General features: G+C 26.9%; 1 protein-coding gene across 4 annotated transcripts; it reads right to left on the bottom strand.

Moving 5' to 3' along the window:
• Nucleotides 1-3905: 3905 nt before the first annotated feature.
• LOC126900652 (uncharacterized) lies at nt 3906-5976 on the bottom strand. Of its 4 annotated transcripts, none has more exons than XR_007702893.1 (5): nt 5464-5976; nt 5178-5400; nt 4856-5116; nt 4036-4410; nt 3906-3969 (listed from the first exon to the last, which is right to left on the bottom strand). XR_007702893.1 is itself a non-coding variant. In XM_050676527.1 (5 exons), the coding sequence occupies exons 1-4, from the start codon at nt 5962-5964 to the stop codon at nt 4265-4267; spliced, it is 1131 nt and encodes a 376-aa protein (XP_050532484.1). In that variant the 5' UTR covers nt 5965-5976; the 3' UTR covers nt 3912-4165; nt 4221-4264. The 4 variants fall into 4 exon arrangements, 2 of the variants coding, with proteins under 2 accessions (XP_050532484.1, XP_050532483.1); XR_007702892.1 differs by having other exon boundaries at nt 4040-4410; XM_050676527.1 differs by having other exon boundaries at nt 3912-4165; nt 4221-4410.
• Nucleotides 5977-27150: the final 21174 nt, after the last annotated feature.

Raw genomic sequence — 27150 nt, 5'->3', positions numbered from 1 at the left:
GTTGCCGTGAACAATACCTACTTAATTTACAAAATAATTTTACTGTTAATCCCAAATCTTTTTGGAAGTATATAAATAATAAACGAACAAATAATGTATTGCCCTCTAGCATGGTTTATAATGATAAAGAATTTAACAATAACATTGATATAAGTAATGCTTTTGCTGATTATTTTTCTTCGGTATATGTTAAACCACAATCTAATAGCACATATAATCTTAATTTAGGCTCGGAATCACTTTTAAATGTTTCTGATCTACATATCACCTTAACTGAAGTGTTTGAAGGCCTTAGTAGTTTAAGTATAGATAAAACAAGTAGCCCTGATCAATTGCCCCCAATAATTTTGTTTAAATGTCGGTATGCTTTAGCTCGTCCATTATACATGCTATTCAATCAGTCTCTCTCTCAGGGCATATTCCCTGATATTTGGAAGTCCAGTTATGTATTACCTATTTTTTAAATCTGAAAATAAGAAGCTAGTAAATAATTACCGCCCTATATCCAAACTGTGTACTGTATCTAAACTTTTTGAAAAACTAATAGAATCTAAATTGTCTAATTTATTCAACAACTTTTTAATTGATGAACAACACGGTTTTCGGTTTCAAAAATCGACCTGTACTAATTTATTAGTGTATTACAATGAAATCCTAAGTATTGTTGAAAAAAGGAAACAAGTTGATGCTATCTATACTGATCTTAGAAAAGCATTTGATTCTGTTGACCATCAGCTTTTAATAAATAAACTTAGTGTTATTGGTATCAATGGCTCATTGCTTCAATGGTTTAAATCCTACCTTTCAGATAGAACCCAACAGGTAACCTTATCAAATATTGTATCTTACTCTTTTGTTGCAACTTCGGGAGTTCCTCAAGGTGGACATTTATCTCCATGGCTTTTTTTGTTATTCATTAATGATGTAAAAAATGTATTTAAATATTGTAAATTTTCATTATTCGCTGATGATCTTAAAATGTATATAGAAGTTGAATCAATGCAAGATTGTGTTAAACTACAAAAAGATCTTACTAGCTTTTCTAGTTGGTGTATCAATAATAGATTAAAAATTAACATTAATAAATGCGCTGCTATATCTTTTACAAGAAGTAAAAATCACTTAATTTATAATTATTCATTAGATAATCATTTAATTAAAGTAGTTTCCACCATCAAAGATTTAGGTATAATTTTTTCCACTGATCTTTCATTTAATGATCATGTATCCTATATTTATTCAAAGGCTATGAGACTCATTGGATTTGTAAAACGACAGTGCTGGGACTTTAAAAACATACTATGTTTAAAAACATTATATTGTTCACTTATTCGTTCAGGTATTGAATATGGTTCAATAATTTGGAACCCCTACCAAATTTGCAATATTCGTAAATTAGAAAATTTACAACTTCATTTTTTAAAATTTGTAATATTTAAGTTGAGGTTAAACATTTCAGTTGATGATCTACAATCTAAACTGAATTTACAATCTCTCGAATCGAGACGAAAATTTAATGATGTTTCCTTCATATATAAGTTATTAAACAATAAAATAAATTGTCCTGAAATTCTTGGAAAAATAAATTGGTATGTTCCTACTATCAATACACGCTCTGCGACTACCTTTTATGAGTCATTTCACTCTCAATTGTATAGCTATAATGAACCCATAAGTCGAATGATAAGAGAAAGTAACAAAATTTCATTTTATTTTAACTTTGATAATGAATCTAGTCTTCGGTCTATGTATTTGTATAATAGTTAATATTTATAAATTTATGCCATCTATATGCCAAAATTTATAGCATTATGTATTATTATTATTATTATAAATTTGTGAATACTTTATGTTAAATAATTTGTACACTCTATTGCCCGATAAGGGCGTCAATAAATAAATAAATTAAATAAAAATAAATTAAATTAATTTAGGCGATTAAAAAAAAAAAAATAATAATTTCATTTGAGTAACTCTTTTCTCCTAATGTAAAAGTCACAGGAATGAATTATGCTCACATTAGTTTACCGAACCTGAACTATATTAATCACTTGTATATTCATGGACATTTTGTTCTTACGCAATCTGATAGAGAAAAAAGGGACCACCGAGATTTTTACTTCGTTAACCCGCTTGCACTGCACCTAACCCAAGGTCCTTCAGGACCTTTAATTTATTTTTCTTTTTTGCTCATAAATTTTTTTAAGAAAAACTCTATCGTATTAGCGTAAATATTTTACTTATTGTTTTGTGGCTGACATATAGTTTATAGTTGTTTTATCATAGCATCTAGAAGTTCCTACACCTATCATTTAATGTAGGCCCATATATTTACGAGGGACCCACTGAGATTTTCTCGGTAGTTCGTCTAGCCTATCAGTTCACGTATACTTACCATTCCATATGTTTCTCTCCATTTTTGATTTTTATGCTTAGTGAACAATGTTTACTGAACGTACTTGAACTTAAATAAACACAATATTTAATAACTCATCGTTCGTAATTTACAACTATAAAAAAATGATTATAATAACTGTAGGAACAAAAAAAAAAAAAAGAACAAAATATATTTTATTTTTATTTTTTTGTAATGGTCAATGTTTATTTTTTAACTTTTTTTTTTTTTGAAAGATCATACTTTATAATATTTTCTTTTATATACGGTGGATCAATAATGTCAATTTTTAACAATCGCTTACTGTACTGTGGATCTATAATTTCTCTCAGTAAACAATCTTCATAAAATCTAAAACATAATTTATTATCTTTTTTTTTTAATTCAAACATTTTTATCACTTTTATTGGATTTTATTATACAAATATATAAGTATGAATATTATTACGTATTTTCAACATACGTACAAAGTTAGAAAAGATTCTATTTTTGTACTCCAAAACTGGTCGTCGCGTTAAACTATTTGTAAGTAAGTCCATTTTGGAGTGTAAACATAAAAAAAACATTTTTGACGATCAGTTATGTGTAGTTGTCCCTGTATTTGAAAATAATACTGATGGTCTTTTTTGAGTTGGTAATTTTCCTTTTTACTAACTATGTAAGATATCTTATCAAAAGTAAAATTAAAAATATTAAAATACATCATATCTATAATATGTTATTGGAGGGTCCGTAATATACCATTATAATTAGTTCTAATTTTTAAAATATTAACTAAATAATGTAAAATGATTGCTTACAAACCTTTTTTGATAAAATTGCTTCCTCGAGAGTATTGCAATCTCTTACCGCAAAAGGACATTTAATTTCAACTATACTATTTGTTTCTACTAGTCTATCTAAATAATTCAAACATACATCATTTTTTGATAAATAGTTTGTAATTTTTTATTTGTGTTTATTTAAATAATATATCATATTGTTTAGCTTTATTATATCAAAAATATACCTGGAGTTGCAGCTAAGTATGGAATTATTTTATCAATAAATAAACCACATTTTTCAATTTTTTTATTTATTATTTTTTCTAGTGAATTAATTGCAATATCTTCCATTTGTTTTCCATATTCCATAGAAGACGAAGTCGAACTACCATACAAAATATCATGAATTGTAGATTTGCAAGAAGTGCGAGGGCGCATTTTGTAAATTTTACAGAAATTTGATGCGGTTAGTCTATTTCGCCTCTCAACAAACCATCTTTGATTATTAGCTTGTCTAGTTTCGCGTTCCAATAAATCTTTATCATTTTGTGATAAGGTTAAATTCTGAATAAATTCGTCTTTCTTTATTTTTATTTCAGTTTCAGGTAACATATCGACTAAAGGCTCGGCCAAACCGTAAAATTCATCGGGTCCCTGACTTAAACTTTTTTTATTTCTGTAAGTTCCAGATGATTTAAACAATGCTCGATATATAAACAACTTTATTAATATAAATAAAAATACAGCNACGTTTAGTTAAATTTAATCTTTTACATGATGTATATTTTAAAAAAATTTTTCCTGCAATTCCTAAAAATAAAAAACAATATAACATTATGTATGATAGTTATGATTCATAACTTATGAAAGAAAAACTTACCGGGGCTGTTATTTGTAATTTGTTTATGCATCACGTGTAAAAAGTTCCCACCCGAGTTAAATGAAATTACTGCTGCATTTACTCGCATGTTATAAGACTGTTTTTGCGTAAAGGTTATTCTTTTTCCTGCAATATGCTTGTTTATTATACTGTTTAGCTGTTGACAATAATTATTATCGACATCAAGAATCAAACTTTTAGCATTATCTGTTACTCGAGGTAAGACTATTTTAATTTCATTAATCCACATTTCGTTACATCAACCACTAAATTATTTTTAATTAACTTAGGACCTGAGCAAAAATAACTTTGACACTTAGTATGTTCACCAAAAATATGATAAGGTCCATTTAGAATATCATTTCGCAAACCTATAATAATAAAGATGAAACAGTATGATTACTACTAAAGTAGGGGTTTAATGTAAAAAAATAATATAATATTAAAATAATCATAACTATATATTTTAAAATTTAAAAACATAACTTGTAATTGTGAAAAAAGTTTTACTTTGGATAAAATTTATATTGCGATTTTCAATATTACACAGTTTTTGAAAAGGACTTTATTTTAGTAAGATCGTATTTTTTCTAATGGGGCCTATGTAAGCGGCGGATGTGATAGTAATGCTGTAACAAAACATATTGTATACGCTGTATGTTTAGCTACTATTTCGTTAATGTACACTGTACATTACTAAATCTGAGAATCTTTTTTTATAGTCATTTTTGCCCCCTCCCCCTGAAAAGTCATTTATAACCAATATTGATGATTAAAGTACAATATGAAATTATCAGATATTTTTGTATTAAATACCTTCAATTTTATCGTATAATGTTTCTTCGACATTTTTTCGATATTTTATTGCTTTTGTCACTGCCGTCCGAAATTTCATAATATTTTTTGAAATAAACTTTCTTAAGTAACACGGGTACTCTTTTTTTTTTGTAAGACTCATAAGCTTTTGACCATAATTACGAAGCAAGTGATTCTGGCATTCCACTTTTTCAACTAATAACATAGGACCATATGGCATTACTTCTGATAATTTTTTGGTGACGCTACTATCACCATCACCTAAAGTACAAAATATTTTACGAAATTTAATTTCAAGCTGAGGTAAAATCAGTGTACTTACCAATGAGTTTATTATATTTCAAATCATGCATCTGAACACTTGCTAAAAATCCTTCAACAATAGCATCGGCTTCAATACTCGTTGCTCCTTTGGACCAATTTAAAAAACATTCATGTACTTTGGGATTTTTATCCATTGTTTTAGCTCTTTCACAAATCACACAATAACGGTTACGAATCCCTACGAATAGTATTTTTTTTGTTCTATATCCAATAATTGTAGCCTGTTATAAAGTACATACATTTACAACTGACGATAAATCTACAAAAATTAATTTATCAATTACCGCTCCTGACAAAGCATCGTACTTTGTTTTGTAACTTCTTTTACTCCACTGACCGTCAGCTATAACAGGACACATTGGTGTGCCATCTACATCAACATCACCCAACTCAAATGCCAATCTTTTCTCTTCAATACCAGCTAAGCTCATAGCGTCCCAGCAACTGTCTTTTACATCTTTACTCAACAAATTATTATACTTACAATACGTACTTGGTGACATACATAAAATGTCCATTGCTGCAGTAAGTTCAGAGAGTTGGGTAAACCCAATTCCAGCAGCTACCGTTGCGTTAACAGCAGCTTTGTTTAAAAGGATTATCCCAGAGTTGTTATGCTTTTCTGACATAATAGTAATTTTTGAATTACACATTTTACATCGAAAGGTCCAACTACTTGTAAAACCTTTAGTAGATTCATTTAAAAATTCTACGTTCATAAAATTACAGCCAAGATCAGCGACATGATCACCAGAATTTTGGATTTGACTGAATACATGACTCATGTCTACTATTTATTTATTTATTTATTTATTTATTTGAATAAACGCCTGGTAGGCTCAAGTACAAGTTAAATATTTTTACATACTAAGGAATACACAAATAGTTGTGAAATAAATAATTAGAGATAATATAAAATCAATAATACAAAAATACACACATAAAATTTATATAATTTCGATAGATTAACAGTTTAAGTAATGACGTCTTAAGTTTGATAAACTATCAAAAAAGAAATCAAAGTTTGATGTATTACCTGATGTTAAAATTCTATTTAGCGGATTATTTTTACCATAGTTTGTGCGGTGTAATTTAACATTAAAAGTAAGGCATGATCGTGTATTATATTGAGGTACGTTAAATGTTATACGATCTAGAAGAGGAGGGCAGGAGATGATACCATTAATAAGTTTAAATAAAAAGGATGTGTCTAGCATATTACGACGTGTTAAAAGAGGATCAAGCTTTAGGTTAAACTGTAAACTTTGCATTGAAGTATTATCAATATTATGTGTTAAATTTCGTTTAAAACCTATAAAACGAATAAATTTTCTTTGTACTCTTTCAAGCTGTTGTATATGAGATGACGTGGTAGGATTCCATATAATGGACCCATATTCTAAAGTAGGACGTACAAGTGTACTAAAAAGAACCTTAAGGCAGTGTATATCATCAAATGATTTAGTACATCTGCACAGAAATCCCAGAGTTTTTATAGCCTTAAGACTAATTTGGTTGATATGAGTAGAAAATTGGAGGTTTGTCTGAAACGTGATGCCTAAATCCTTTATGACATCATATTCAGGCAAAGTATTATTATCAATAATGTAATTAAATTCAATTTTTGATTTATTTCTGAGGAATGACACTTTAGAGCATTTCATTACATTTATGTTTAGGCAATTTTTTTTACACCACATGGAGAGTCTATTTAAATCTTCTTGTAGTAGATAACAATCCTCTATACAAGATATAGTATAATATAATTTTAGATCATCAGCAAAAAGTTGATATTTACAGAATTTAAAACAAATATCCACATCAAATAAGTATATTAAAAATAACCAAGGGGACAGGTGCCCTCCTTGGGGTACACCTGATGTGACACAAATTTTAGAAGAAAGATGACCTTTTACCATTACTTGTTGAGATCGATTTATTAAATATGAATGAAACCAATGAATTAGACTACCTGAAATACCAATCAAATTAAGTTTGTGTATGAGGAGTTCATGATTCACTGAATCAAATGCCTTTTGAATATCAGTATATAGTACATCAACTTGAAGACCATTTTCAATGGGCTCTAAAATATCTGAGTAAAAACAGAGAAGATTTGTTTCTATTGATAGGCCAGATCTAAATCCATGTTGGTGGGCTGATAATATATTTTTAAATGATCGTGATATTGTTGGCTCAAGTAATTTTTCAAATAATTTTGGGAGGGATGAGAGTTTAGAAATAGGTCTATAATTTATTACGGAATCCTTTAGTCCCGCTTTAAAGATTGGAGTAATAAAACTATGTTTCCAATGGGACGGAAATTCACCACTAGATAGTGACCAATTAAAAATAAGAGTTATTGGAATTGACAAGGCACATTTACAAGATTTTAATAAGATTTCAGGAATGCCATCAGGACCTGGGTTTGGTTTTGGACTTAGGTTTTCTAATCCTGAATATATATCTGATACACATAACTGTAATTGAGGGATATCAATCAAATCAGGGGTGGAAATGTGATAATTATTTTTATCAATTTGAGTGGTTGAGTAGACTGAACTAAAGAATTCACTAAATAAATTAGCTATATCGGGACCATTGTTCATCCTAATATTATTGTATTCCATTTCAGATGGAATACTATTATCTTTCTTTTGACTTTTTATGTAGTTCCAGAATAATTTTGGGTTATGAGTAAAGTTTGATTGTAGGTTTTTTATGTATAATGAGTAATTAGATTTGGATTCACGTTTACATAAGGCGCGTAATCTTGAGAATTCATAATAATACTCAATAATATTAGTTTGTTTATATAATTTATGGTTCAATTTTTTCTCATGTATTAATTTTTTTAGTTTACTACTATACCATTTAGGAAAAGTGTGTGTATTTTCACTAAATTTAGGTACAAATTTATTGATTGCATCGTATAATAATTTATAAAAAGTGTCGATGGCTGAAGATAGATTAGGTTCATTTAAGAGAATATTATTCCAGTGTAATGAGCATAAATAAGCATTCATTGCAACATAGTTACCCCGTAAGAAATTAAAAACAGAATTTTTGTATTTAAGGATTTTTTTTTTATTAATAGTTGGACCATTTATTTGGAAAGGTGGGTGAGCTAGATCAATAGGTACAATAGGAAACTTATATTCTAGGACACTAAGGTCACATCTGTTGGATAAAACTAGATCTAATATATTTTGGTGAGAGTTTTTTATAGGATTATGCTGATGTAACTGAATTAATGCCACTGACTCCTGAATTATGTCAGTTTTACTATTTTTTAAACCATTAATGTGAGAATATGCACTAGAATTGTCCCACGAGATACCGGGTAAATTAAAATCTCCAGCTATTATAAGAATGCTGTCTGGATACTGAATGCTTAAGTTTTCAAGTTCAGAACAGTATTTTTGGAAATGATCAATAGAACTATTTGGAGGAATATAACATGAATGGATTATGATATTTATATTATTGACATTGATCATTACTGATAGTTGTTCACAGTCTATGGCTGAGGAAGGAAGAAATCTAGAGGAATATTTTTTATGAATTGCTATTAGGACACCACCGCCTCTACTATGCATGCTATTACAAGTATTACGGTCTAATCTAAATATATTATAGTCTATCAAACCAAGTTCAGCGTCATTTACATCAGAATCAAGCCAGGTTTCTGTTAGTATTATATAATCAAAATGGTTTAAACTGGGCATATTTAAATTTACATTTATTAATTTAGTTTTTAGACCACGTACATTTTGGTAATAACCACATAATATATTACAATTTAAGTTCCTAAAATAATTATTCTTATTTTTATGTATACTTGAGCTGTTTAATAGTTTTTTTTTACTAATGTTGGCGATCCGTTAACGAATTTTATGAACCAGGTACTATCTGCTGAATTTGAATTTCTATAATCGCGTTCTTTTTTCAATGAAGATAAAATTTCTCTTTGATACGAAGTGAGGTCTGTAGTTATCCATATATTTTTCCATTCAGGCAGTGTAAGCAACAATCTCTTAGTTTTAAGGACTGATTTTACCGCCTCGGTAGATTCAAGCTCAACACGTATTGGTCTAGATTTATTAGTTTGGTTACCAATTCTATTTATGGAAGAGGGACGAATTTGTAGATTTAACTTGATTAATAAGTCTTCGACTAATGTTTTATCATTATTAGTCGAAACCGGTGCATTGAAAATTATAATATTTTTAGATTTAGATTCTCTTTCTTTAGTTTCCCGAATAATATCTATTGGTAATTTGAATTGGTGAGAAGAGGAATTATTGTTTAGTAAGGAATTTGACCGAAGAGTGTCTAATTCTTTTCTAAGTTCTATATTTTCATTTTTAAGTAATAGTATATCAGCTGCAAGAGATTCAGTTTTTTCAAGTATTCTTTCAGAGGTTTTTTCTTGAGTGAAAAGTTTTGATTTAATTAATTGAATTTCTGAATGTAAACTTTTGAGAGAGCTCATTACATCGTTAATTGAGTAATCGCCTATAATTTTAGTTTTTGAGTCAGACGGTACAAGAGTTTTATTAGATGGAGACTTTGGCATGGTAAGAATTTGTAAAAGTTATAATAATTTTAATTAACGGAATTCAAATGTATGTTACAACACAATTATATATTTGTTCAATATAATTTTGTTCGTAAAATAAGCTAAACTGTTAAACTCACAGAATAATCTTGACGGATGTAATATGCTTTTGATAGAGGTTAAAAATACAAAATAATAACAATAGATCGATACACTTTGTCATACGAAAGATATCAGGTACGCGATAATCTAACAACTGTTATTACGTAATCACAAACTTGATTAGAGAGCAAGACGGTGTCGTACAACGTCCACTCCGTATAACGGTCTGTACTGTACTGTTACTATTCGCCGTCCTTTATTATATAACAACGTAGAGTCACTAAATGCACCAAATTAATATTTTTTCTTTAGCTGAATAATTATAACATCAAAGCAAAAATACGTTTTTTAACTTACCAACGTTCTATTTCATAATTGTCTATTATATTTATTAGTTCCTCAGAACTAGATGATATTATTTTCAAATAATTATTTTCCAGTAAACTCGAACTAAAAGGTACATTCGTTAGTGAGATATCAATGATATAAAAATATTTGGAAATTTAGTCTTATAATTAATTTAATATGAGACGCATAGGCGGACATTGGGGGGGCTTAGGGGGGCTTAGCCCCCCTGAAATTTTAGAAGCCCTCTTAAAAATTCTTTCTAAATTATCCACAATTCTGTTTACAAAATATTAAATTTTATTGTTTTTTTTTTATAAAAATATGTCTGATGTGGAATTGTGGTTACATTTTACTATCTGTTAAATTTAATAGTAGTTTACTAGTAATATTTGTTTAATAATGATATTGTGTTTAGTACTGAATAAAATAATACCTAATTTATAATAATGTGATGGTCATAAAATATACTATAAATTATAAATGTTATTTTCGCTGTTCTGTCGTATGTGGTAACACAAAGAGCCAAAAACTACAGTCATGGGATCGGGAAACCCAGCGTTAAGCCGATACGCGTGTATAGATTAAAGTTTATATATATGTATATTTATAACACGTGACCTCTAGTATATTATGGAGTTATTAATAGTTATTATTTCACGATATCAGTGATACAGTGTTTGTATTTACACACCTAGCTATTCATTTGTAAGATTCCAGTCCTTTTCAACGCGTTTTGATATTCATTAATAATAATTACCAGTAGTTTTTTTTCATTTTTTATTTGTTTTTCGCTACAATGGCAAAAATGTTTGACATATTTAATTTAAAAAAAAATAAAAACAACGATCAAACAAATGTCGAAANATTTTTTTTTTTTTGTATTTGGTCATTTTTAATAAATTAAAGTGTATTAAATTTTATTTTAGACTTCAAAAAAAATAAGGAAATTTTAATAAACAATGATATGGTTAATATTAAAGATTTGCAGGAAAAGTTAAATATTCAAAGTAAAATAATTAGGGATTTGGAAAACAAATATGAAAGATATAAGATGTATATGAATTGGTAAGTTTAAGATAGTAATTATTAACAGTTGATCTAGTTTTAACATAGTCGTTAATGTATTACCATATATATTAATAGTATTAGTAAGTATTTAGAGAAACATTTTGCAAGGCAATTGAACATTTTCATATATTATGAGGCTTTTTAGCTTCGATATGAAGCTGAGAAGATATTGGTTTTACTATGACGTGTTATTTTTTTTTTTTGTGTGTGTCTGTTACCACTTTTTCTCAGTTCTCACCAAACCGATTTCTTTTGACGTATCGTCGAAAGAAATCGATCGCAAATCGTATCTAGTCGAAGACATTACCCTCAGAAATTGAAAAAAATTTTCCTCGTTTCCCGTAAATGGGGGAAAGCTCCAAAAAAAACTAAAAATTTAAAAATCGCTAATTTTCGAAATATTTTCAATTTTTTTTTCTTAAAACTGTCATAATTTTTTAAAAAATGACCAATTTTTTATAAATAAAAATTTTTTTTTTATAGGTGCATGATAGCATTACCTATTATTCAGTACATTTTAGCTATAAATAATATAAGTATATTTTATTATAAATCTGACTCTTTACCTGTCCAAAGGGGGGGATTTAAAATGATAACTTTTTCACAAAAAATTAACTTGTTCAACTTAACTTTTGAAAATGTTTCGGAAAGTCTAACACTTTTATATATATCCTAAATTAAAGCAAATGTAATGTTCTTTATTATGAAAAAAAAATTTGGGACTTTATTTTGTCTTCACAGAAAAAATAGCTACCGAATGCTATACTTGTGTGAAAATTCTCGATTTTATTTTTTTTACATTTTTAACTTTATAATGCTATAACTTATTGAAAAGTGTATCAACAAAAATTTTTTAAGAGAAATAATATTTATATCCCTTTTTCATTCAACATACTTTATTTTAATCAGGATATTAATAAGGAAATAGCAAATCATTTAGCTTTTGGAATAATTAAACAATTTTTTAAAATTAAACACTATCTATTGATTTGCATCGAAGCGTTTATTTTTGATAGTGATTTTAATCATTGTCAGATATCATTATATTTGATCCAACTATGCCACGTCACCACTGAGCCGCGACCTCCTTGTTCTGGTATGATAATATTTTTCGTTACTGTTATGGTTTGAGAGTTTTTAAATGTTTTCCATATAACTAGCTTTAGGTATGACATTTTTTATCTCTCCCTTTGAACAAATAGGTTGATTTATAAGAATATCTTTTGATTTTAAAATGCACAATTTTAACAGATTCTCATCAATGATTTTATTAATAGATTATGCTAATTAATATTATAATATGTATATATAACATCATCTTTATTTTTACCAACTATGCTGCGTCTCCACTGTATTGGTTTTTATTGAATTTGAACTTGTATTTAATAAATAAAATATTTTTCCAGTATCTTGAAAATATAAAGAGATCATTACAAAATAAATTTACGTTAAGACTTAATTATGCTAAGAATTCAAATTTATAATCTTAATAGAGATCTTTTAAACATGAAGAAATTATATAGGTAGGAGCATTTATACATTTAATATTTTTTTAATAATATTTTTGTTTATTTAACACTTACGTCATCATTTTTTTATTGTTTTATAGAAATAATCTTATAAAATGGGATTTTACCATGAATTATTCTTATAAGAAATATTCTTTACAATTAAATTATGGGAAAGTATCCAATTGTAATTAATTATCTAATAAGATGTATAAAATAGATTGAACAAATAAGTTTAAGTCATCAAAAAATCAGGAAAATTTTATTGTATTCAATTAAATCTATTTGAATATTTTATTCAACTAATATATACTAGCTATTATTGTCATATTCAATAATGAACAATTAAAATCAGTTCTCCAAAAAGAAGAACAAAAAGTGAGTATTTTAAATATACATTACAAATTCTATTTATTTTTTATTTCATTGAATTGAAAATATTACTCTCAAAATTAAAAAAATCCCCTCTTTCATGTGAATTGAGGAAATAATCGAAAAACTATAATNAAATTTCCTCTTTCATGTGAATTGAGGAAATAACCGAAAAACTATAATTATAACTAATAATTTTTAAAATTGGTGAAAATTTGACATTTTTTTTAAATTGTTATACTTAAAATTTAATTTTGAAAAGTTAACAAATCCAATTTTTTTTATATTTAAATACTAGGTAATACTTAATTATCTAATATTGAAATAACTATCTTTTATTTACTTGGAATATTTAAAAAATCTGACACCTTTTCCCAAGGTCAGGTAGAGAGACAAAATCAAACGATAATAGACATGATTTCGCATTACGTTTAGGATAATAATAAGTGGGCAGACTATTTACTGTACGCTGTATATGCTTATAGTACTTAAACACATTCGGTTACAAATTATATACCGTTTTATTTACTTCACAGCTATAATCCTAAAAGCATGTTTGATATCGCTCTAATTGAACCTTCCGATAGGATCGTGATCAATGAAATTAATAAAATCAAACATATTAGAAAAACATTACCCTAATTATTAGAGAAACAATCCGAACAGACTAAACAAAAACTTTTATCTTCAAATGAATTTCAATCGTTTAAAGCGGAAAACAAAGTATTAGTCAAAATTCCGTAAAGGGTACTAAATTTTTAGATAGCTATGATAGCCCATATGTTATTTTAAAGAAAAAAAAGGTTCATATAGTTATTTGATAAATTATATAATATATTATATACATAATAATATATTGGTCGAATCGCTTATTCACGTAGACCAGTCAAAACCGTTTATTTCTATTATATTAAATACCGCCAAATCTCAGGCCGGGGCTAGTCCTAAAATAGAATAATAAAAAATGATACAATACAAATTTAACAATTTTCAGGAAACATAAGAATTATAAGGTGCATAGCAATCATTGTCGATATTATTACTTTTTTTTTTTTTTTAATTATAGGAAGGGCCAGCATGACAACGCCCCCGAAAATCGGTTTTATTGCAACAACGGTTCTCTTTGCTTCTTAATACGTAAGGAATATCATTATATTGTGCTGTTTCAACTCTTAAAAATTCTTAAAAATGTAAATATTGTTTAATTTGGTGCTAAAGTGTTCGAATTTATTTAATCCAAGAAGGATTAAGAGTACATGCTATATTAAAGTACACTAATTATATTAAGTATACTTACCTACTATTGATAATTATCAGACTCTTTAAAAAATTTTGTTATTGCATTGACAATAATACTTCACCACAGTGGCGACTGTATAGAATATTCAATAAATCCGATTAATTCCTAAGAGTTACATTAAAAATATCTAGACACTCTTCGATTTTAAAAATACTCCTCTGTCGGAGTTTATTCGACGGGTCATTTTAATCAATAATTCTATTGAAGACTTCTTCGCTGTCACAGTACCTCTGTATTTTGAATTAAGGGCTGTATTCCAATCATTTCCCCTGTAAAATATAATTTTATAAATATCAATATATTTTGAATAAAATTAATTATTGCATACTTACTCATATATAACTATTTACTTCACTATTTCCAAACTTGATTTCCCTTGTTTATCTTTACGTCAGATAGTCAAGTAGTCAAATAACTAGGTTAATGATTAACCTCTATAGTGCAAAAGTTGCACTATGGAAAATAGTTGCACTATAAAATGCCTGGTTTCCATTTTTGCTATCTCGCCATTTTTCATAGCCAGTCGTTGCCACCGCCATGTCACAGCCACCGTCAATATCACGACTGTTACCACGACTTTTGTTATTATATTTTGAGCCACAGTCCCTTTTTTATAGAACATCTGAACCACGACTTTAACATCTTCGTTTAATTTCGTATATAGCGACTTGATCACCGAGACATCAAATTATCACGATTCGTACATATTTATGTTCTATCCGCTCTTTATTGTCGACCATTGGGTGAGTAGTAATTTCTAGCTAGAAAATTAAGTCATAATTACTATTACTATTGATACATATAGTATTGCTATATTATTATTTTAGGGCCCCAGCCACATTACAGCATTGTCTGTTTATTTATTATATATTATTATTATATTATGCAAGTCCTTAAATATTCAATTCTACAAGCACATTTTATCACCAATTTATTAATTAATGGTAAACTTGAGTTGTTGCAGCAATAGAGCAAGATCAATAAAAACAACTGTTATTACGGCTACTGTTAGATTAAGATAAACCATAAATAATTTGAAACGTCCCGCAATAGGCGCAAGACAGCCAACTAAAGATGCCCTAAATGTATGTTTTTCATTATAAATTACTGGACACTGAATTTTATGAGATGGTCACTGTGTGTTTTTACTTTAATTCAATGTATACATATAATAATTCTTCTAGCATGCATGTTTAACTTAAATTAAGGCACCTATTGTAAATGTATGCAAGTTTTTTACAACGTTTTGGCTACATACATTAGGATAACTTAACTATTTTTAATTGTAAAATACTAAATATTATATTATTTCTTTAAAAAAAAAACTAACATTTTGAACGCATGCATTGCTTACAACTGTATTCGTGCTCTTCTAAACCCTTTTATGTCTTATAATAAACATTAACATTCTGAACAGACCTTGAGAACATAGTGGATGTTTATTTGAGGCCCCGAGACTATTCTAGAAGTCGACGACAGGGCCGGGCTTCTCATAGGAACCGCTTGATACCCGACGATTGAGAGCCCACGTGATGGAAGCTCCTCCAAAGCTCAAAAGCTTACGAACTTAGGAGTGTGGACATCGACGATCCAGAGGTTCTTACTAAGATGTTAATGTCTTTCCAAATAACTTTATTTCAGATTAAATTTTTTTTTATTATCCCAAATTATTTTATTTTGTTAAGGTCTGAGGTCAGCCCTAAAATATAGTGGGAGCACCTGATACGATCACATATATGTGATCATATCACATATTATTATTGTAACGCCGACTTAGTTTATATTGTTGACACAGTGACACACATATGTCTACAGGAGGGCAGACTGCACACATAAACACTTTTGGAATTCACGACCAATGTGCCATAATAATATATCCCTAACGACAGTTGACTTTTTACCATAATGGCAACCATTACTCTTGTCTTATACTTTACTTAAATTACCTATCACGTAAATAGTGTGCGTGTCGCCGTCAGCTCCCTGTAGGATTATTATCATCTCTAGGTGTCCAGCAGGTTGTATTATTTATTTAATATTTCTTTACTTAATAAATATTTATATCGTTGTTAACCAAAAGTGTTATATGTATATATATATTGTAATGCGACCCTTGATAGTTCCTCTAAGGGAATATAAATTATTCCACATATAATAATATATTGGTAGAATCGCTTATTGGCGTAGACCAGTTAAACCCGTTTATTTTTATTATATTAAATACCGCCAAATCTCAGGCCAGGGCTAATCCTAAAATAGAATAATAAAAAATGATACAATACAAATTTAACAAGTTTCAGAAAACATAAGAATTATAAGGTGCATAACAATCATTGTTGATATTATTACTTTTTTTTTTTAAATTATAGGCAGGGCCAGCATGACAACGCCCCCGAAAATCGGTTTTATTGCGACATAATGTATATTTATTGCAATTAGGAAAACAAAGCCGGTATTCTGTAACAATCTGTAGGTAGGTATTATTTTTGTGCTTCGACTTTTGTTAAAATATTATTATACTCTTCTATGAGTTTCACGCCCCTCTCTGCCAAATCATTTATAACTTTTAAAATATTTACTATTATTTTTCCTCCAATATATTGACTGTTGTCTTTAAACAACAAAAGATGCCAAGAAATGCCAAGAATTTTAAAAAAAGATAAAATATTTAAAATATGTAGTAAATTTTTTAGTACGTTTTTTCTTTGTAAATAGTTTCTGGTTGTATATAAATTTGTAAATGAACATTATTTTAGCTTCAATGTGAAACTGAGACGGTATTAATTTTACTCTGATGTATTTTTTTTAATTAAAATAAAAAAAAATTGTAGGTTTTGAATAGTAAATAATAGAAAAAATGTCGAATTAAAAATGTATAGAAAATTAAATTTAAAACAACGGTTAAATGAATTTTTTTTATGTTTTTATAATGAACGATTTATAAATTAACAGTTTTAACGGTAAGAATAAAACATATACGTTTTTATTTTTTTAGGGCTAAATAAGAACTTTTCGAACATATTTGTATATATACTTTTTATAGAAAAATTGTATACCTACAAAAAAGGTCGAATAAACTTTTTCGCAAAAGCTAAAGTTTTTGAGATAGACATAAAAAACTAAAAAATCTCCCTTGTGGGTTATTTTTAACCCCCTTGGGGCACGTCTTAGAGTTGACCAATCGTCTCCAAATTTCGTACAATTTATTTTTTCATGTATTCGAATAATTCTAGGGGGTGGCACTTTGTAGTTTTTAAATTTTATAAATAAGGGATACCCTACTCTGTAGTGTAAACGTTGCATTTATCATTTTTGCCATCTCGCCATTTTTCATAGTACTTATAGATTCTATTAGATCATCTATTAATGCAGTTTCATTCTTTGGTTTTCTTGAGGCATTATACAGGGTGATTCATTAAGGATAAGACTCTCGTTTACTCAATAACTATTTAAAATTTTAAATTTTTGGTAAGGAAAATATTGTTTGATTCGAAAAACACTACAATAATATGTAGTAAAAACATGATATTTTTCATCCCTTCAAGGTTAAAAAACATTAACTTGAGTTTTTTCAAATAAGAACACATATTTTAAATAAAATAAAAAGTTTGAGTTTTTAATTTAATAGCAAATGACATTTGAATTTTTAAAATAACTTTATTTGTTTATTAGATATAAACATTTAAAGTTTCAAATTTTTGAGTTAATATACATGTATAATGCACTAGGGATTATAAATACAGATAGCTAATTGGTTTTTTATAACATTGCTGTCACAGTCACGGATTTTTTATTATCAATTATGATTATTAATAGGTATACTTTCTGTATTGTCAGTTAGTGTATTTATTNTAAACGAAAATGCGTTTTCCAAAAAATAAAATGAAAATAAATAATTAAAAATCAACAAAATCAGTTATAACGTATTTTAAGACTTTTACATGTTTTTTACTGTATGTAGTGTTTTTGTGGGCTATTTATTGAGAAAACAACATTGAAGTTATTATTTTTGAATTTCTTGTAAAATTTCCTTTACTTGAGTTTTACTTTTATTATTCTAAGTTAAGAGAAAAAAAAGTTATGAGACATAGATCAGTTATTTCTTTTAAATTTGACTCTTCGACTCAACTTAATAGGCCCGGGGGCACGGGTTAACCTTAACGGATCGGTCCCAAATTTTGCACAGCTCATTTTTTTGACCATTAAAAAAAAATTAAGGGGTAGCGTAAAGAAAAAAAAGACATTCGATTTTTGAGGGCCACCCTAGTGAATCATATTTGTATAAAACAATTATACACACAAAAATGTCGGTGGTACAGGTCGCTTGTAATGTATACAAACTGTTGTTTACATTCAAACTAGCTACCAGTTATTATTGACGGCGATGGTCTTGCAACAATTTATACCAATGTATGTGTCAATAGAACAATGTATTTAAATATCAGAGTCAGTACCAAATCTATGCTACGTCAAATCATATTAACCAACATTCTTACCAAAATAATCAAAATTGACTTTTATATAAAAGTCATGGAATAAAAACCTGCTGAATTTTTCTATAATTATTCTGTAATGTTAATATAATTATTAAAATAAATATACCATTAATTATTGTGTGTACCAGAGTTATATTTAAAAGAGTTTAAGGACGAGTTCTTCCCTTAGAACAGTTTATTTGATCATCACTTTGATTTTTATCAAAAAATTTTCAATACCATGTTTACTAAAGTAAAAAAAAAAATACCCTCCTAAAATGATTTATGAATATGATCCGATGAATTCTTCAATAAAAAAACTTTTACCATATACCCAAAAAATTTTATTATTTTCTCTTTTTGAATATTCCTGATTTAATAATTAAATTTTTATTAAATTTTTGTTACATTGTAATATTTTCCCAGCAAAATACTTATCGTGCTCGACGTAACCAGATACTTTTTTCGGATCAGTAGGCAGTAAGGACAACCCAGAGATCTTCACAAGACTTGTGGGTCCCGGGCCTAAGACGAAGCCCCAGTTAGGTGCAACCTAGCTACATTTAATTTAATCCCTAATCAAAATTATAAGAATAATGATGGGTAAAATAAGGAAACACGTGTTTTTAAGTTTTAATATGTAAAATTGAATAAAATGTTAAACTTGATCTAATAATTTGCAAACATATTCTACAAAGTAAAGATAAGATTAAAAAGAGTAATGTATACAAGTAACTTCTATAATATGACATCAGTAAAATAATTTGTTTAGAAAGAGTATTCCTATAAAGGTCTTACAATAAGCGTGCGAGAACGTCTATGAAATAAAAATTTCTTGGAAAATTTTCTGCAACCTGAGAACTGTTGCACAATAACACAATATGTGAAGAGGTTTACAAAAATAAAATACATAAAAACGAGAAAAAGTCTCCTTTCTGGTTTAATTGTATCTCTTTAGACACCTTCAAGTTTTTAACACTAATTAGTGCTATAATATTTAAATATCAACATGAATTGTTATTATTTAAATACAATGTAATTGATAGGAACTAATAAAATATTAAAAATGAAATAAAATCGAATTGAGTGAAAAATATGGTTAATTACGGCTCCAGCATCTGAAAAATTTTAATGGTAAGCATGTATTATAATTTTACTCACGTTTATTTTATACAAACTTTAACATTTTAATTATTAAAATGTAATCATGTAAATGTAAAATGCCCTAGCTTGCAACATATGTCTGAAATTCTTAACTGCTAGGTATATAGCATGGAGCTCTCTATCATGAGTGCTGTATATTTGTTGGTTAGCATTTAGTTTTTTTGAGAAAAATGCTAATGGCTTCCAGATTTTGTCCTCTTCTTGTTCTAAAACTCCTTCAAAAGCATAGTTGAAACATCACCTTTAATCGTCAAACAAAACAGCAGCAGCATTAATGAAGTATTTAATAAAGCTATCAGGGAACATACAGCTGTTAAGACATCTTTAGATTTAGTTAAAACGTATGAAAAAATAATTTTCAATAATAATAATGTAAGAACACTAGTTATTACTTAAACACTAAGTATATCCCCATTTATTGTAATACCGTGGAATATTATACTCGAGTGAGTTACTATTATTACACATCTATTACAAAAAAAGTCTGAAGAGGTAGAAACTCAAGGCAGTAGCTAGATATTTAGGGGATTGTTTTTTAAAACTACATTTTAGAAAAAATTTAACTATAAATGTTAAATGTGGAGGGGAATATTATTTTTATTGGAGTGTGGCTGCTAGTTTATTTTCGGTTTAGTCGCGTCACTACTCGAGGTTTGCAGATACCTGTACTTCTCACCAACATAAGCAAAATTTGAAGAAAAAAAGTAATAACATAAGTATAATTGTCTATACTTAAGTCGACGAAAAATTGCGGGTTCTTTGCAACGTGATCAGAAATAAACTTAACAACCACGTAAATTTACACTATTTAGACCAAAAAGACCTTTCGGACATTACTGTTTATTTCCGAGCTGTTTGAATTATCTTAACTTTTGAAACATAAATCTTAACATTTTTATAAGATGACTGCCTAATATTTTTTTATTCGAAAGCAAAATCAGTCACTCACCATTTCGAAATCTGTATAATGGCTAAAATGGTCATCCGAAAACCCACCAAACACATGGTTAAATTTCAAAATTTCCATATACAACTCTACGTAGAGTTTGTAATTTATACTAATTTTGAATCAATTCTAACACCAATTTTCACATTCGATTGTAATCCAGAATGTTCAAATTAATGTACGTAACCACCTAAAGCGTTCCGTAGTATATTACAAATGAGTGAAATAATAAATGAGGATTAAGCCCATAAAAAAAAATCTAGGAGAAATTTAATAATTCAACTTTAGAGGTATATTCTGATTTTTATTTAAAAACTGATGTTTATCTTTTGGCAATATTGGAATTACGGTAGTTAAAATGGACTGATGACCAGAATGAAGTTGATTAGCTACATTGATAATGGGATTAAAATTGGGATATCTCAATGTTTATTGTTTAGTGAATTAATAATAAATATTATGATTTCTACGACTCGTCAAAGCCTTTTCCATTGAAATTATGAATAGATCCCACAATCTAGGAATGACGTTTCGTCGATCAAGGAATATAGTGATTGGAAAAAATCTTATATGGAGATTTAGAGCATGGTGACACATTTGCATTATGATCATACAGAACTTTCTTTATTGTATCTCAGGTTCTAAATTAAAAAAAACTTAATTTAATAATTCAATAAATACAATTACGACTCCAACAATGTGTACGGTATACCACTTGTAATAAAAAAGTAGTAGGGTTAATGAAAGATAAAATTGGGAATGAACTTTAAATAGTTATATTGGAATATATAGTAAACCATATATAATGTGCAAATGTGGAAGTGACATTAAAAAAATAAGGAATTAAAGGAAACGGTAAGCAAAATGATTATCTAGTTTGTAATACTTCTGACCATAAAAAATACTACGCAGTATGCATATTTTTCGTTCATAAAAATATAAAATATTTTCTGAAAAAATTAATAAAGTTGTATTGGAATTTAAAGATAATGGTATCAAAACCAAATTTCATGATACTTTTGGTTCATTAAGACAAGCCCCCTCTCCTCATGATAATGATTAAAAAATTAAAATTAAGTTTTGAGTGTCTCTACAATTATTTTCTTCTTTTTTTAAAATATTTCTCAAGTGAGAATTTCTAGTTAACTTTTTCATCTTGTTAATTTTTGTAAATATCTTTTTAAAATACTATCATTCTATGTAAAAATATGTAACATTTGTATGATTATGTAATTTATCCTTTTGAGTTAAACAAATATTTGACTTGAAATAAAACTAGACTTATTATTTAAACTTATTATCTATTTATTAACTAAGTAGTTTATGGTGACGATGATGATAATGTTTTATTATTGAGTTTATTTTTTACAGTCGTTACAATCTCTTCATTTGACTTAAAATAAGGATCTTTCAGACATATAAAAAAAATTAATAACATTATCATTTAACATTTTAAATTAAGTGTGTGATTATAAAAATGGCTTATAGTATACTTATGATTTTATATATATATATATACAGAGTGATCGAACTCTGGTAAGACACTTATTTTCTCAGAAACTATTGATTATTTAAAATTTTTGTAAAAAGAAAAATTATTAAGTTTTTAAAACTCTACAATAAAAAGTTAAATTTTTTTTTTATCCCTTCAGGGATAAAAATGTTTATTTATAATTATTTTAAATGGGAACCACTATTTTTTAATAATAATAATAAATTAAAATAAGATAGAGTAAGGTAATTAGTAATGTGTAGTGTAATTTTACGAGGTTAAGCTCCCATTGTTTTTCCTGTGTACTGTAGAAAGGTTTAAAATCTAATATTTGAATCAGAACTTCTTTAATACCTTCCCTAAAACGATTATTTTTTCTTTATTCTTGCTGTTTTTGTCATCTCTTTCTAGTTATGGCGTAAAATGACGAAAATAATCATAAAACTTTGTGATTAAAACAGATATACAAAATATTATACATTTTTTGAAAGGAGATAAATATTATTTAAATATTTCCAAAAAATTACACGCAGAAATGTACCTAAAATGCCTAACTACAGCGCCGTATGTATATAATATATACAATTAATTATTTTTTCCTAGAAACAATTTCGATAAATTGTATTTAATAGCAACTTTGTGACATATAATCGTATATATGCTACAATTTTTGGAATAGCAATCGATAAAAATAATTTTTTAATTACTAGTGATAAAAGAACATATTTTTTAGCAGATCGTATTTGTCAATACTGTGGTGCTTAAAAAGTTGCCATCTTATAACATAAAAGGAGTTATTATTGATTTATAAAGTTATAAATAATTTATGTGTAATTTCCAAACTAAATTTAAAATATTTATTACTTAGTTATTAATGATTTCAATATGGACTCGATTCAAATTATAATAATTATATGAAAATGAAATAGCTAATAGAAATCAAGTTTGATTGAATAATGCATTCAAAATTTTAAAATGAAATTAATACTTAACATATTTTTTTTAAATACACTCATTTTTTAATATTTAGGGTATTCAGTATAATAACCCACTTAATTACTAACAAAATAAATATAATATTATAAAATATTTGGTTTCAATTCCACATATTTTGTAATTTATAAATTAATAATTAATGTTTAAAATAAACCATTTAACTTATAGAAGTTTATTTTTATTTTTTTAAGAGGCAACAAACATATTTAACTAAATTATATAATAGAAAATGACGTTTTAAAAATAATATTTAGACCAATAGTTCAAAAGTTATTACAATTTTAAAATATAGACTGTAGATGAGACCTAGTTTTTACTATTTATATAGAGAAATATGAAAAGAACCCTAATCGTGAAAAAGAAAAATTTATTTCGATTAAAATGAAATTTATGTTGACAATACTAGAGTCATTGCCTTTATATATATATATTCTGTTTTCAAAATTCAATTATAAATTATAATAGGATTAATTTTAACTGAGTTTTTTTTGAAATCCGACATTTTTTTTTAATTATTGAATATTTACCGGTTTGATTACGTTCTTTAAATATATATCATAATAGAAATTTGTAAAGTAAAAAATTACACAATTTTTTCTAAAAATTTTGTTGAAAAAGATAAATTTTTCTAATGTATTTGGTTGGGTTTATAATCCAATATAGTCACCAAAAAAGAATTAGTCAAATTCTCGAATAAACATGTTCACACAAAGTGTTTTATGATAGTATTTTTAATCACCGTCAAATTTCAATCTATATTAATTTCCAATATGCCGATTGTTCGTGATAACTGTATGTCCTGGGTTATTTTAAGCTTCGATAAGAAGATGAGTTATTGTTTTTACTATCATGTTTTTTGTGTATCTATGAAAATTGTCAGCTCTCACTGTCTGTTTTCAAAATTTTGTTACCATAATAAAATTCTTGTATTTCATGTTTTGGTTGCAAGGCACTAAATGATTGTTTGATAGAAGGATTAAGCTAAACGATTACAGATATTTCCTATGTATATTATTTGATAAAGCAGATAATACATCAAGTCTTTAATATTTTAGTGAAATTTTAAAACATAGCAATTGTATAATTATAAATATACAAATTATTGTGATATTTAACAGATATGCATCAAAGCGTTTTATAATAATAATGCTAATCACTGTGAGATATCATCTATATTTGTTCCACTATGCTGCGTCCCCACTGTACTGAGGTTTTGTTTTATTGATAAGATAAATTATATATCTACTGACAAAAAAAAGTGCTACTTATTAAAACGACTTTCTCGTTTTAAATTATGAACGAATCCTTGTTTAAACAAGTTTATATATAATATATTACAAAACATTATATTTTTAATTTTATATTAATAAATTATTGGATATATTACATTTTTAACATCTTAAAGTCAATTGTGATTAACTATTAAGCAAATTATAATCTATATTAAATACAATTTATATGGCATATGTCTTTAGTACTAAATTGAAAAAAACACAAGTATGAATCAATTTGACTCATACTAAAATATTATGTTTTTAATATCTTAATATTTAAATTCAGCGCCCAATAATAGACACTAGTACTCCTCATTAAATGATTAAGTACATCCTTACTTTCGCGGATGACTATACATGTTTTCTGCGTGTAGGCACCTGAAAAATAGTTGCACTTCATTGGATGGCTGAGAATTCCTATCCCCAAACATTAAATTTTTTATATCGTTATTAAAATATATGGATTTTCAATTTTTAAAATCGAAAAACCTTAATTTAAATTATAATTAAATAATAAAACATAATACCTAGAACTGAGAAAAAATGATAAAATATAATATAAAAGAAAAATTAAATAAAATAATTAATAGTATTTAATTTATAACCAGAGTACAAGTATTGTCATAAATTTACTATTAGCTATAGCTATTTAAGTATACATATTTTACAACAACAAAAATTGAATATTTAAAGTATCTACAAAAAAGTAATGTAATTGCTTTAATCACAATAAAAAAAAAAAATCACTTTGAAATATTGCTGGTCCTCAAAATGTGCTGCTGTGATTACGTTCCTATTATAGTACTTACAATATGTGTAAAGACGTTCCTGACTGCTGTCCAAAACGTGTGCACCTGTACTCCCCTAAATGCAATTTAGTGAATAATAAATATACTTTGTTCAAGAGCAAAATTAAATTTAAACAACCTTAAATTTGTATATTGGCTAATTCTATCTTTTTATTGATTTTATTATTACCATTTTTAAACACCTTACTACTATTATGTGTTTTAAAAAAATAATAAATTGATAAATGACTAATACGTTTTAGAAAATGTTAAGAGACTACTTTAAATTTCCTTAAATGAATAAAGGTTTAAGATCCTTGTTTAAAATAATGTCCAGTAGATTATTAATATTCAAAATATAAAGATGTTAATTATAATGTATTAGTTATATGATAATTTTTTTTCTTATTCTTAGGGTAGATTATATATACTTGCACTAAATAAATAATACGTAGAGTTTTCTGTTATATATTATTCTGCTTAAACTAAATATCGTGTTAAATATATTTATATTAATAATATGATTATGTATGCCCGTTATATAACATTTGATGATCAAGACGAAATATATGTTAACAAAATTATGATCAAACGTCTTCGGCTTATGCATAAGACCCGAAGGTCATTGATCTTGGGGTTCATATACATCAGAGAAATGTTGTTGATGAGACAAGAATATTAAACAAAAGAACATTATAACACGTTCGAAAATGACGATGATGCATTGTTCAGAGCAATAAATGAGAACTGCTGCATACATATAATATTATTTGTACCTGATGGTTTGTGAACCTTTCACGTTGAGAGTTCAATATTTTTGTAAGTTATTCATACTCAAATATCATCGAGGAGATATATAAGGCAAATAATTAAATGTACAGAGCTATCTTGAAAAATGAATTTGCATTACATATTTATTTAGTATATTAATATAAATTTAATATTATGTATTTAACAAATATTATCATCATTTTTTCTAATCTGTATTATTATTTTTTTTTTTTTTAAGAACTAACATTAACTATGAAAAACCAAAATTCTATTGACTAAGTTAATTAAAAATTAAATTTTAAGCATAAAATTAATTAATAACAAGAAAAAATAATGATAAACACTAGTGATTAAATTTTTTACGTTAATTTATTTATTAATAAAGTAACGCCTAAAAAGGCATTCAGTACAGAAAATATACAGTATTTGGTAATAGACAAAATAAGATATACAGTACCTATTTTATGGCATGGGTAAGGACTAAAATAAAACTAAATCATAATATTTTAAAATATTTTCTTTAAAAATTGTATACTCATAAAAAATAACAATTGCATAACATTAAAATTGGATAATTTTTAATGACTTTTTAAGCTTTAAATAAACACAAAGATTAACTATCGTCCGATTTAGCGATTGTCATGAAATTATAATTTGTATGAAATATTGTACTCATGAAAAACATATGAGTAGATAATTGTATTTATAATGCAAATTGAATATTGTATGCAACTAAAAAATTCGTGCTTGTTAGTCACAAAGTTTATTCTATATGTTTGTATCACGTTCTCATGACTTAATAGTTA

The sequence above is a fragment of the Daktulosphaira vitifoliae genome, unplaced genomic scaffold (genome assembly GCF_025091365.1).
Source record: "Daktulosphaira vitifoliae isolate Bord-2020 unplaced genomic scaffold, ASM2509136v1 Scaffold_3, whole genome shotgun sequence".
Taxonomy (NCBI): domain Eukaryota; kingdom Metazoa; phylum Arthropoda; class Insecta; order Hemiptera; family Phylloxeridae; genus Daktulosphaira; species Daktulosphaira vitifoliae.
The sequence above is the reverse complement of the archived record's forward strand: the minus strand, read 5'-3'. Positions and strand labels throughout refer to the sequence as shown.